General features: G+C 41.6%; 1 protein-coding gene across 4 annotated transcripts in view; it reads right to left on the bottom strand.

The window, feature by feature from the left end:
* piezo2a (piezo-type mechanosensitive ion channel component 2a) overlaps positions 1-14,263 on the bottom strand; it is a 78,589-nt gene that overhangs the window by 30,758 nt on the left and 33,568 nt on the right. For all 4 annotated transcript variants that reach the window (XM_076971375.1, XM_076971376.1, XM_076971377.1 and 1 more), the window contains exons 5-8: positions 10,254-10,416; positions 4,313-4,613; positions 3,904-4,117; positions 85-253 (exon numbers count right to left, since the gene is read on the bottom strand). In XM_076971375.1, coding sequence (XP_076827490.1) covers positions 85-253; positions 3,904-4,117; positions 4,313-4,613; positions 10,254-10,416 — 847 coding nt within the window. The remainder of the gene's footprint in view (positions 1-84; positions 254-3,903; positions 4,118-4,312; positions 4,614-10,253; positions 10,417-14,263) is intronic.

The raw sequence follows: 14,263 nt of genomic DNA, 5'->3' as shown, positions 1-14,263 counted from the left end.
ACAGCCCACATTCAGCCCCCTCCTTCACAATAGCTCAAACACACGCCCTTGGGGCTTATGGGTAACTTGGTGCTTGAAACTGACCACGTGGACCGGCTCCTGCAGCCACAGGCGAACCAGTGTGGCTAGGGTGTAGTACAGTACCAGGAGCATGATGGGATTGACAAAGTGATACCACTCCAGCGTATGGTTGACTTCAAACATCCACGTGTGGGAGCAGTTGCTTAGCACCACTGGGGAGATACCGAAGAGGCTGAGAAAAAGAAACAGACGTAAGTTCAGTTGGTGCTGTAAGGTTAGTTTAGTTGGCATTGTAAGCTGACAAAGGTGTTCATCTTGTAAAATCATTTATAGGAGCATTTTATCCCATCAATGTGAAATATTTTACAGTCAAAGAGATGCACACATAACCTTCTAAGATTATATATACTTTACAAACGTTCCAACCAAGTCTGTACACTAAACTATCATGCATTCAGCCTGGGTCTTCAGCCTCTGGTCTGTCTGTAGTGGTGTGTTTTTTTCTTCATTTAAATGAATAGCCTCCTTTCCTCTACTGTCCATTGTCTCTGTGTTTTCAGTGGCCGTATACTTACACTGCGTGAAGAGGAAGTCAAAACAACAGAGTTGAATTTAGGAGCATAGAGAAATGAGAAGGAACAGAAGGAGCGCTGATACCAGAGAAGCCAAAGAGAGCAGCATCGCACGCAAGCTCTCCGCCTCCTCTCCAGACCTTCTAATACAAAACATCTTAAAATGGCCAGGATTATGTTCTCTGTGTCACTTTTGTCGGTGTGTTTAAATAAAAATGATCACAGTAAAGAATATAATTTTGGGAACACATAGGGAGGGAACGGAGCTTAAAATGCCAACATATGCTCCTCATATACCAATGTGCAGTTTTCGTAGTCATATATGTGGTTTGCTTACATTCAGAATGAAGCAAAGCTCAGTGAAATGGAATGAGAGCTAAACAGAGTTTTTTTTTGGTTTTGTATTATCCAAATGTACAGTCCAAAATATTCCACATTAGAAGAATAATGAAGTTAAAAAGCTGGGATGCAGAAATGATAAGACCTCTAATTATTCTGCGGTCTGAACAGAGCTGTCATGAATGCATACAGTCATAGAAGTAAGATTTTTTAGTTTGTTACTGGGTTGAAAGACTTTTTTTAATGTCAAGTAAAAAACAGATTACTATGCCATTTCTAGGAGAGATTTGTTTTTGTACTATTCTACCACAAATACCAAAAGTTTGAATTTTTTCCCCCTATGCTAGCTACATAGAAAAGATCCATTGCTCTGTTTGGTTATGCTGAAATTCATACATGCACTGGGGACAGACCAATGATGTATTCAACACTGTGACCCTACCAGGAATAATAGTATTAAATCTGGAATTGATATTAACACTTTTTTCTAATTGCCAAAGAGAAGCTCTTTGTTTAAACTTCACAGGCATTGCCTACCAAAGTCAATGCCTTGCTATTAGATGTGGGTCTACAGGGATTCGGACTGTTGTCTGGTTTTGACTAAGAGAGAAACCACAGAATCCTGTAAAAAGTACCCCAGCCCCATGTGATCACCTAATAGGCTTTCATTAAACATATTTCTTCACTCATGGTGCCCAGTTCTTGCTTTCTTTGCACACGTCACTTCTGTAATTGTCCACTGCTTGTTGTATTTCTTGAAGATAGCATATTTCCTCCGTCTGTGGACATTTCTTTATGAAAACTTTATGAAAACCTTCATGAAAACATTACAGCGTGTATCTTTTATAAATGCCTTGGTTGTGCAATGCGATGGTACATGCAATGGTTTCAGCTATGGCCTTTGGAGAGAAGGCATCGAGAGATCATAATCTTTATCACTTTAAAGTTTCTCCCAGGGCTTGATGTATCATCTTATAGTCTTATCTAACAGCTCTTAAATGAACATACTAAAAAGACTTTGAGCAAAGAGATTGTGTAGGAGGGGTCCTTCTCAAGTGTCCAGGGACAGCTGGTGCATAACAATCGTCAGTTACAGGTTTAGGAGGGACATTTGAAAAGCACTTAACAAGACACAACAGTTGCACAATTAGTCCTGTATCCGCCACTAATGGCCCTCACAAACCTCTTGCTGCAGGCATTGAGTAACCTTACACTGCACAGACCTTAGCCGCCATCTACTCGATCACTCAAACATAGAGCATCTCCACTGCAAGAGACCTTGATTAAGGCCTATTTTAGAACAACTGCATCTACTTCACAGAGGGCCTCAAATATTTTGGTTTCTCTCTGTAAGTTACCCTCTCTCTCTCTCTCTCTCTCTCTCTCTCTTCTCATTCTCTCTCTCTCTCTGTCTGCATCCCCAGTCAGTTATTTGTGTAGAAATCCCTGAAACCAGCTGTGTAATCTCAGCCTAGGCCAGTAGGCATCCTGCAGTAATGAGAACCACCTGGATCTCTGTATGCTGCTGTTCCCCTTTCCTCTTCACAGGACTGGGATCCTGGTTAATGATGTGAGCGTTTATCTAAGGAATACCATGGTACATTATCTGACACTGATGCCATAGGGGAGATTATACTGAATGTTCATGCTGAAACGTTGGTTGTGATGAACACGGCCCACATCAGTCTAATGTCAGCACATTAGACTTTGGAATGTGTAAATGTCTGCTCTGTGTATAGTTTATCGGAGCATGACAAAACAGCTTTAGGATACCGACTGCACACAATATTTTTTTTAAAATTGGATATTTAAGGTGATAATACTTGAATGTGATTTTTTTTTTGCTGCTTAGACTTGAAGATAAATGAAGATAAAGTGTCTCTGAGCATAAGCAGGAACAACACCAGACTACTCTGACTTCACAAACAGCCTAAGGACGACACACATGGCAATGAACTGGCTGCAGCAAACCAGAGAGCTTCTCAGAGGAAAGCTGACAGACACACGCGTGATCATGTGACAGATCATGAAGAGATCCAGTAGAAACTCTCAGATTTTAAGTTTGTCTTTCGCTCTGCTGGTGTCCTCTACAGATCGCTAACGCAATATTCATCTTTCTGCCTTCAGGTCAGAGCTGCTGTAGCCAGGCTAAAGAACTAGACCGATAAAATACAGCCATCCAGTGCTGTGCAGATGTCAAACACATTGTTGCCTGCTTGTTCAGATGCTTTATGTTGCCTTTAATCACAGCAGATTGGCGTAAGACACTTCGAGGAATGCGGCCGCTGCCCTTCAACCCGGACGGCACCCTCCATCTCACACCGCACACCCTCCATCTCACCCCGTACACCCTCCATCTCACCCCGTACACCCTCCATCTCACCCCGTACACCCTCCATCACATCCCGTACACCCTCCATCTCACCCCGTACACCCTCCATCACATCCCGTACACCCTCCATCACATCCCGTACACCCTCCATCTCACCCCGTACACCCTCCATCTCACCCCGTACACCCTCCATCTCACCCCGTACAGAGATTTTTTGCAGTGCTACATCCCCACTGGTCATAGTAGAGGGATGTAAGAGTAGCACAAGAGTAGCTCAGGATGATGCCGTAAGTATGTGGCCGAGATGCCTTTCACGTGAAAAAGTGCAGTATAAATCAGAGCGTCCACCTGCCTGGAAGCGTGCCACGCCTGAACTCTTTTACAGGTTTTATTACGCTATTCCTGCAACATTCCGCTTCCTAGAATGAAATGGAAAGGGACATTCCGTAACTCAGAACCTAAACCATGTAAAACCCTTTTGCCATATATGAAGCTCCTAATGGCCAACATAAGGTTTTTAATTGAGCCAAAATTACAACCATCACCAGACCAAAACACATGCGAGGTCCATACTGTGACTGTTACTGCCTCTGCATATAACAGCTCCGGTGGAGGCGTGCAGTGAGGGTGGTCTCTGACCTTGCATAGCTGTCTCCGGGGGGAACGGCTTCCTGGAAGAACTGAAACTGGTAGAGGTAGAGCATAATGAGGTGTCCGGCGCTGAAGATGGCCATCAGCACACACAGGCAGCTGAAGAGTAGTGGGTCAAAGGTGTGGCAGAATGACCACCAGGTACACAGGCCCAGGAAGGTGAAGAAGTACACTGCAGAGGTGAGTGAGGGCAGCATGATGCCTGCAGGAGGACGCAGAACATAACCAGAGGAGCCCTCATTAGCACTGGGCTCATTCAGGAACACACAGTATCATGATATCCTTGTATCACAGTTCAACATCTTGGGACATGAGCAGGGCATTTACTACACCACTGCAAGTTAATGATATTGTATCTAAAAATAAAGCCAGCTGACGCTCTGTACACACAACATACCTGTAAGGCCCAGTAGTATGGTTACCACCACTTTTCCTGCACTTGTTATCAGATTGCCAACGATTTCTTTGAGTTTGGAGGCCACTTCTGCTATCTGTCGCAAGATCTTCATCTTTGTGCTCTCTTCTTCTTCCTCCTCTTCCAGCCCCTCTATCTCTTCCTGCTCCATTCCTTCGTCTTCATCACGTAATTCACAGTCTTCATTGTCAGGCCCGAAGTCTTCCTCGAAGAGTGGTTCAGGCTCCAGTTCCAGCTTCTGGCTTTTCTCCTCATCCTCCTCATCCTCCTCATCTTCCTGCTCCTGCAGAGATGAGAGAGGACAAAGTTGAAGCCACCCCTTTAGAGTACTGCTCCCAATCACAAAACACAAAGTATTGATTTACAAAGTATTGATTTTCTCTTTAATGTATTAATATAGCATGACAAAAGGGTGATTTGATTTATATATAGATTATATATATAGATTATATATAGATTTGAAAATATAGATATCAGAAATTATTGAATTAAGAGACTTAAGAGAGAATGAAGAGAAATCACATTATTTGAAGACATACAAATGAAGACAATATAGCAAATTAAGGACAATTATGGTTTCACTAAATGAAAAAAAATTTCCATCCTCTGCATAAAAATGTAAGCAGTAAAATTACAGAGACCAAGCTGGGATGGAGGAAAGTTCCCATTTCCTGGTCAATTTATTCAAAGGCTAATTTAATCTGCCTGAGAGGCTTAGCACTACCAAAGGTTACTCCACTACAGACTCATAAAGTTCATATGATATAATAAAGAAAAATAATAAAACATTATTCACATTATCAGAGTCCTATGGCTACACAAAACACCACATGTTCCTTAGAACGCATGTGAGTTGAATGATACCTGAAAAAATACATTCACCAACATTCCCAGACCAGATGTAAGATGTTGAATCTATATAATTTCATGCATTATTACATTACAATAAAGGAAAGGGGTCTCTGGCATATGCCACATAATGGTTCCCAAATCCAACTAACAATCAGTTATTCAAACCTCACACTTCATTATTAGTGAAGAATTGAAGGCCACATGAAAATCTCAGTCTGAAAGTGGTTAGGATTCCTCAAAATGTCTTTGTCAGCTAGTTCATTTTGACATGTCAAATAGCTCTGCTAGATCAAAGTTACGTTTGCTGATCTTAAAAGGCTGTCAGGATCTTTTGGGTGAGTGAGACTAAATATTCCCTGAAAAAAGAAACAAAAAAAAAGAAAACAAAAAGAAAAAATGCTTTAAGTATCTAAATTCTTTCTAAATTCTAGGTGGCCCTCACTTCCAAACACAACTACTGAATTACTGCCAGGTCTGGTGAGCTTAGTCAGTGGTTTATGTGTGGAGGGTTGGAGATTTGAGGTGAAGGTCTCCAGCGTGTTTACCTCCACTGCGTCCATCAAGCCGCTGCAGTGAATAAGAGCTCTGTGCAGCTCCATTAAAGAGTTATCTGAACAGGCAAAGCTACACAAACAAATCTCCCTCGCATGGTTGAGTGCAAAGGAAGAAAAAAGTTCCCTCAGTGATCTGTTTAATCTCAGACCAGCAAGCATCCTAATTGATTGAATGAGTTGCGTCTGGTGACTTAGAAGGTTTGTTTGTGTTTGCAGAGCCTGTGTGTGGGATGAGTTGTGGGAGCAGCTATGGTATTCGTTAGGGTGGAAGAGAAAGAAACCGTGTAACAGATGTTTCTAGAAGCTGATTTTATCTCATTTTCAGCTGTTCAGATTTCATCTCATTTGCTGTGCATCTTGTATAAGCCAGTACTTCAGACAGGAAGTATCTATCTGCCACTGTACCTGCACTGGCGTATGAAATCAAATACTGTGTTTTTCAAATACCATGCAAATACTCTGCCCCAAAAAGAGAGAAAAAAACGATACAAAAATAAAACATTTCTGAGGGTGTTGTTATTGATGGACTGGGGACTGATCAAAGATCAGACTAAATAGACACACCCTACTGGTAATTTTAAGCAAACTACTTTGCTTCAAAAAATCCACATTAACAGAATAGCCTAAGCAAAATATTGAACATTTGCATACTTGGAAGAAAGTAGCCGAAATGAAAATGTTTAATTAAGTTTGAATAGTGACTGCTGTCCATGGTGCTGAAAACAACCGAAGGTTAAAGCTATCAAAAGCATTGATAAAGTTAGTGGGGGGAGAGAATCTCTCTCTCTCTCTCTCTCTCTGTGTGTGTGTATGTGTATGTGTATGTGTATGTGTGTATCGCACACCCACAGCCACAAATAGATACAGTTACACACAGACACATCACCCCAGGGCATGTGGTAGAATTTGGTTTGAATTATCTACATGTTATAAATGATAAAAATCTTGGCTGGATATGTACATTCTACCTTATTACCACAGTCAAAGGCACCGCCATAGCAGTTCCTTGAAAATGAGAGTAAGATAAAGACACTTAGATATAAGAGCCAGAGACCATGAGGAGAAGGAGGACTAGCCAGGAAAAGGTTCCAGGATATGGTGGTTCTTGTCAAATACTGTACATATGTGCGTGTGTGGCATATTGTAATCAATGGTCATTTTAACTCAACATGGATATATTCTGTGGATATATTTTGCATATGTTTAACAGGGTGAAAATATGAGCTTAAATAAAAGAAAGAGAATAAGAGAATGCACAAAGCAGGGCAAGAACAGTGTGAGTAAAAGAGAGAGAACCATGTTAGGGGCTGCGGTAACTGTAGCACCATTACTGCCACCCAAAACACAACCTCACCTAATGTGTTCCAGATGTGAACACCCCCCTCCACACACACACACACACACACACACACACACACACACTCACGCACACACGCGCGTGCGCACACACACACACACACACGCACACACACACACACACACACACACACACACACACACACAACACACATACACACACACACACACACACACACACACACACACGCGCGCGTGCGCACACACACACACACACAACACACACACACACACACACACACACACACACACACACACACACATACACACTAATCCATTCTACCTTCCTCTGTCTGCAAAGTATTGGGATGCAAAATCATTGTTAATGACACTGAAACATATGGAGGGTTTAGCAAGTGTGGCCACACTGCACACACAACTTAGTGTGGCAACACAAATATTGTACTAAGATTAATGTAGCATGTACCAAAATTCCCTCAAGTTTATACAAGGCTGAGCTCAGTGGCAGGATGACTTAGTAATGCACAGAGCCAGTTACTCAGCATCATACTGGGAGACTTCACTCTCATTTCTGACACACAGTGGATGTCTGACCTGAAACACAATGAAGACTTTATAGATTGTGAACACACATTCATAAAATGATGATCAGTGGTGGACAGTAATGAATGTACAATTTGTAAGCAATTTGTAGACATTTGTAAGCAATACATTTGGACAGGCCATCTGGATAAATCCAGACAGACTTATGCAGCGGAGGAAAAAAAAAAACCTTTGTTGTATAAGAAGAATTGTTAATAAGTAGATCGGTTTAATAAATCTCTATAAGATATTATATTTTACTAAGGCATTAGCACATGCTTTTTATTAGGAACATTTAAGAGTTCAGACAGTGAATTCTATGCATTGTTTAATTCAATGCACTGGGTTGAAGTCACACCCTTGGAGTGAAATAATTTGTTTTGTTATTTTAATTTATACATAATCCTGCTAAACTGCTTTAAACTTGTGTTAATAACCTAAATGCAGCAAGGATACAAGGACTGGCATATTTCTGTCAAACCACTCAAACCAGTCTGCATAAATATCATCCAGTTTGCACATTCATCTTCAAGTAGCTGTAGTAGTAGTTTAATACAGGACTAAGGCATTCTGAACGACACTGAACACAAAGAGTTGCACCATGAACCAGAGGTTGCATTTCTTGACAGATAGTACGCCAAAGAATGATGCTAAGCATGTTTATACATATTAGGTCAGGGTTATTGGCCAAGGACTTCCTTCCTCTCACAAACAGTCCATCGGTCTACAGGCTCCACCTGTCAGAGAGCTGCAGCCCTGACTCCCCATACATCAGTCCTCATGTCAAACAAGCAATTTACCTGGATAATACTGGCACTGATTGCAAAACAAGACATAGTGGAGGGAAATCATCAAAAATAAACAGATTGCTTGCCAGATTGAGGGGAAAATTAGGCCAGATCCTGACGCCAGGGCAAACGGGAACATGGCTGGCAGAGTTCAGAAAACCACGGCCGGGCAAAAGGGCAGATTGGGGCAGGAAAAGGGGTGGGGGCACATTTTTCAGTTCATGCACAAAACCAGCCCGTTTTGGAATGAGCTCGCAGGCCCGTCCCAATTGGATGAGAATGGTGGGTTCTAAGAATGGGAGCCACTGTAAATAGAACACAGCAATCAGCACCAGCATTTTTATTCAAACCTAAAAGGCACAATGTCATCGGTTAAGAGGGCGTATGTCTGCATGGTTCCTAACAATACTGCCAACAGTCTGACAGGGCATGTTCTTATGGGGGTCCATTTACCAACAAATGATATTTCTCAGGAAACCTGCCTTCTTCTTCATGTGTGCTAGAAAACCAGAACATAGTTTGAAATAGTAAACGTAAAAAAAAAAAAAAAAAAAAAGAAATAGTAAATGACATTTAGCTCCTCAGCTTTATTCTCACAGAAATGGGCAATTACTTTATGTGCTGTGTAATAGATGAGGTGAAGGAAAAGGGCGTAGTTATTATGACTGGAACCTATTACAGAGGGCACTGACTTCAAAACCTGCACTTAGCTAAAGTTGGTGCTCTTGAAATATGACCCTTACAGGATCAGCTTTTTGTACACATCATATTGAAAGTGATTCTAATTTGTGCAGGTAAGAAAGTATCGGTGACTCTTTAAAAGGTATAATGTTCAAGGTTTCTAGTTGATATTCTGAACTCTGTATTTCAGCATAATAATTCATTGGTTTGTAGGGGTCATTTACAGTATTCAACTGGTTTCAGGTACAACAGCTGCCACAATATAGTTATTTTAATGAATCTCTCAAAATGTTTAGCTTGGTGCATAAATTACCATCCCAAGCACAGATCATTTAAGTGCTAAATGAAGAAATTTCATTATCTCCTTGTAGTGTATAATTCTTCAGTATTTCCTAGTACAAAAGCTTATTGAAACTCAAATCTACAAGAACAGCTTGCCGGTCTGCCAGTGAGAACATAAATTCTGACAATTGTTCGGTTCTTAGAGGCTTGGCTTCCATGGCATTTCACTCCTCGCTCCGTGTTCGAGTGCTCTGTGTACACACTTTGCCAGATGACTGATACACAGCCCCCCACCCCCCATGATGAAAGAAGCCCCCTGTGGGTGTACATGGGCTGACCAAACACAGGGCCACAGGGCTCTCTCTACCCAGAGAAGCTTCGCGGACGTAACACACCGTGCAGCATCTCCGAACCATTATGGCAGGAACGGCAGCAGCGCCGGGAGAAATCGTGAGCTGTGAAAACGTCTCTGCTTGGTATTTGTCCAGACAGTAATGGCTTCACCTTATTATCCTCTTCAGGGCCATAGCTCATAATTTATCGCCATCACGGCATTGCTGTCTGCTTGGAAGGGACCTACCTCTCGCAGTAAAAGAAGAAGACAGGACTCTAGGACTGGAGCTGCATGGTCCAAAAGAGTATTTCTCAAAACAGTTTGTGTAGGTTGAAGAGAGACCATTTGACACAAGACAACGGAGAGCAACACACAACCCTGCTTCTCTGTGAGGTCCTATGTGCGTTCTATGATGAGATCTGGATTAGAAAGTCCCTAAATTCCCTTCAACCAAAAAGACTAAAAAAAAAATCTCTCAAAAAAAACACATTCTCAAGAAAGCACATAAAAGGTGTGAAGGTGTGTGGGCGCACCTGCCGGTGGATGTTGAAGTCTGCGTGATGTTGGGAGGTGTCCTTCGCCGCAGGCTTCTTCTCCAGGCCGCGACACAGGAGCCACATCACCAGCCCTGTGATGAACATGCCGAGGTCTGGGATGAACACCCGGATGCCGTTACCCGCATCGGCCCCCCGCACACTGCAAGGGAACATGCAAAAATGCCTTCGCTCAAATTATGTTTGCACAGTGTTGGGAGTACTGGGGCCCAGTATCACCTTACATAGTCAGTGGCATTAAAGCTTCTTCTGCAGTTCCAGTTTCACAGGTCTTATACAGTCATTTGGCTGTATATCATGCAATTGTTTAGGTCTACAGTTTTAGTTATTAGGTACTGTAAGACACTGTATATAAACCATATGTGCCACTGCATATAACCATAAATTGTTCTGAACACCTCTTCATCTCTTTAATGACTAAAAATAAACTACATATAATCTACATTATTAATATATGTTTAATTTAACAAAAAAAATGTATACATTTAAGCTCATATATACTGTATACCATGGTGTAAGTTGCCTAATAAAGTAAGACTTAAAATGCTGATATACTGTACAATACTAAAGATACTAAAAGATAAGTACCAGTACTAAATGCATCATCTCCTCATGTTTCTAAGGCTTTTTATACAGCCCTCTGATTCATACAGAACCATTTAATACACAGCATGTAAAAACACTGCAATGAGAAAAGGCAAAATTGAATCCTGCAATCCCACTCATGCCAAACAATGGTGTTTAGTCTAAGAATGAGCTGCAGTGCTTCTTAACTGCACACAGAAATGTCCTGAGCCAGTAAAGCACGAGTGCCTGTGTCCTTGGTGACGGCCCGAGCTCGTCTGGTTCTGGTTTCCTTGTCCCAGCGAGATCCAGCGCAGCGCTGTACGCCCAGATCAGGGCCCGCAGGCAACTTTAATTAAACCAATCTATCCCCACGCCAGTCTCTTTACGCAGAGACACACATTCCCCTACTGAAATCTGAAAGTCCACTTGTGTCATACTTACCAGGTACTTTAAGACACCCGTTAGCTGTAACAGCTCTCATTTTCAAATCTATAAAGGGTTTACATAGTGAAGGTTAAGTTACTTGGCTGCGGAGTCGAGAGCAGAGGGTCTTTTTTTTTTTTACTGGCGTGCATTGCTGAACTGATGGTAGCTAAGAGCCCATAAAGCTCAGCACTGTTCATCAGTCTCAGATGAGTCTTACAGAGGATGAACGAGCTGGAACAACAAACAGGTTCATCTCCGAACAGCATGGGAACATGGGAACATGGACAGAGTCAACGCAGGGCCACGCACAACAACACACTTTCTATTAACGGCTGAATTACATGCTTAAAAAACTGCTTTGAAAAATTCAGCCCCAAAGCAGATGCTTGGCAAATCGTTGCAAACACGCCAAAATGAAGAAGGGGTTCCGATTTATCTGACCTAAGACAAAAGATGGAGCAAAACACACCTCAAATGACAGCCGGATGATAACCAGCCAAGGCCTGTTTTACCAAGAAGTAAATCTTTTTTTTTTTTTTTTTTTCCTTGTTTCTGTTGGGCTGCATACAACGCTAAACAAATGTTTGGGTACACAGGAGACTTTCTTCACATGAGTTCCTGCTTTCAAAGAGAAGCATCAATGGCTATAGCGACACAGTGCCGTTAAACCGCTCGACATTTGCTGCATAAAATTTAATAAGCAGCAGACGCCACTATAAAAAAAGTGTAAGTGTTGTGATTGGTTCATCCAGAGCAGGCTTGCTCTGAAGACACCTCCCTGTATCTAACCAGTGTTTGTTAAAATCGCCTTTCATCTCAGCATGCTACTAAATAGAAAAGAATGAGTCGGCAAAACACAGTCCCCACAGATGGCACCAATCTAAGCAGAGGACTAGGTAAATAGTCAACTGAGCTATCTAGGTACATTGGGCCTGTAAAGAAAATAAAAATGGGACAAGGAATGATGTTGGTGTGACAGAAATGGTGTTTCAGTTCACTTTATAGAAGCTGAACGGTTAGATTTTATATATTTAATGTGGGAGTCTTGCTTGTGCAGGGCTTCAGTTTCTCTTTGAGTACTGTGTGTGGGTTCTGCGTCAGAGGAATGGGCTGAGTCCTCGGCTTGGACGGCACCAGGTACATCAGCCGAGGGATAACGCACAGCCTGTGGAATCCACACTCCATCATATGGGCCCATGGGCCACCGACAATACATCCACCTCCCAGCAAGCACTGGACGGATCCAGCAGTCAAACGGTAGAGAAACAGAGAAAGGCACAGCTGTGTTCAGTATGGCCAAGATGAAACTGTTCAAACAAACTGAAGCATGATATCCATTAAAATACAAAGTAAAAAGCTATAATCATTTCCAGCACATTCTTATTCACAATCAGCTCAACACGATTGTGTTAATAATGTTGGTTTATGTGCTTATTCACTCACCAAAAAGTTAAAAGTGTTAAACAATTTGTTATAGCATACAAGAAGAAAGGCTTATTTACGACTATACATACCATACACTAAGAGAGGCTTTTAAAGACTGCATACAATGAAAGACCATATGGAATTAAAAGGTTGTTCTAAACTTTTAGGGAAAAAAATTACTGCTTATATAATCAAAAGTCATGATTATATAATCAAAAAAAGTGTGAAAATGTTTCTCTGGTTTAGGCATATCTGTTCTTACTCAGCAAAAACAATAAACCATACAAAATGTAAGTGTTCGTTAGATTGTCACTAGACTATCTGTGCAGGGCTTGTGTTTGTGCGTGCATTCCCACTACTAAAGAGGTTATTTTCTGATTTCATAAAGGCATGTCTGCACACATTCTGAGGCATGCCAAATTCTTCCCTGAATCTGTTCAGAATCTCATGTTGTGCTCTTCCAAAGGCCAGAGGAGACTTAAAAATGCCTGGAAACTTAAAAATGGCTGGAAAAGAGAAAATGTGAGCACCATGAGAGGTCATCATGCTGAGGGTACATTTGCTATGCAGTGCAGAATTCATAACTAAACTCATTTCGAAAGCCCAGCTGGCCTTCTGGTGGCTGCATAATTCGATCTCATAACTCACACAGATCTGGTATCACCAACACTGTTCTTCTTACAAGATTCAGCAGCATACCTGATCATCTTTTGTAAGCTTCTTAGTTTTAACTGACACAAGAACATTTTTTTGCAAAAAAAAATTCCTAAATAATTTTAGCATAATGCAAGTCAGTTACAGTTTTCTGCATGCAGGTTCCTCTCAGATTATGGGTCAAGCAGCAAATTAAATTAGGCTAAATATTATTTTTTAAATATCGCTTAAAAAAAGAATATATCCTGGAGACCACACACAAAAAAAGAATGTGGTTGTTTTCACAGCAGAAGTGTAAATAGATAGCATTTCTGTGAGATTTGCTGAACTTTGTTCATGTAATGCCAAAAGGCAGGGTGTTCCTCTCAAAGCATTCATTCTCTGGAGCCCACCATGCCAGCCTGCCAACCGTGGTGCCAGGCTGGTAGCCACATGGTGACAGAGGCTCCCCCTTCGGCTTCTTCTGGGCAACAGAAACACTGACCTCTCCCAGACTCCTCTGTGGACTCTCGCTGGGTATTCAGTTAACACTTAACCCTTATGAACAACTAATGTTCCTTTGAGGTTGAGGGTCAAAGAGGGCGTGGGTCAATCAGGGGTCAAGCCCTATGAGGATTCACTAATTAAGGTACTTCATGGACGCAAGGCACACAGGACAAAGTTGCTGAGAACGAACATCTGACATCTTCAAATGCAGTATGGGAAGTGTCATCATTCAAAAGGGAGTAGTTAGGGGAGGAAACACAAGAAGACTCTAAAGCAGCACAGCTAAAAACTCAAGTCTGTGGATGATTTACTGTGATTTTTTCCTTTGCTTTTGACCTACATCCTAATTGGACTTCTGTTTTTATGTCGGATCTCTTTACTGTAACTGATTCCAGTATAATATGAATCATCATAACCTCTTTGGGATAAAT

This window comes from Brachyhypopomus gauderio, chromosome 13 (assembly GCF_052324685.1).
Source record: "Brachyhypopomus gauderio isolate BG-103 chromosome 13, BGAUD_0.2, whole genome shotgun sequence".
In the NCBI taxonomy this organism is placed as follows: Eukaryota; Metazoa; Chordata; class Actinopteri; order Gymnotiformes; family Hypopomidae; genus Brachyhypopomus; species Brachyhypopomus gauderio.
Note: the sequence above shows the minus strand (reverse complement) of the source record. Positions and strands in the feature narration are given on the sequence as shown.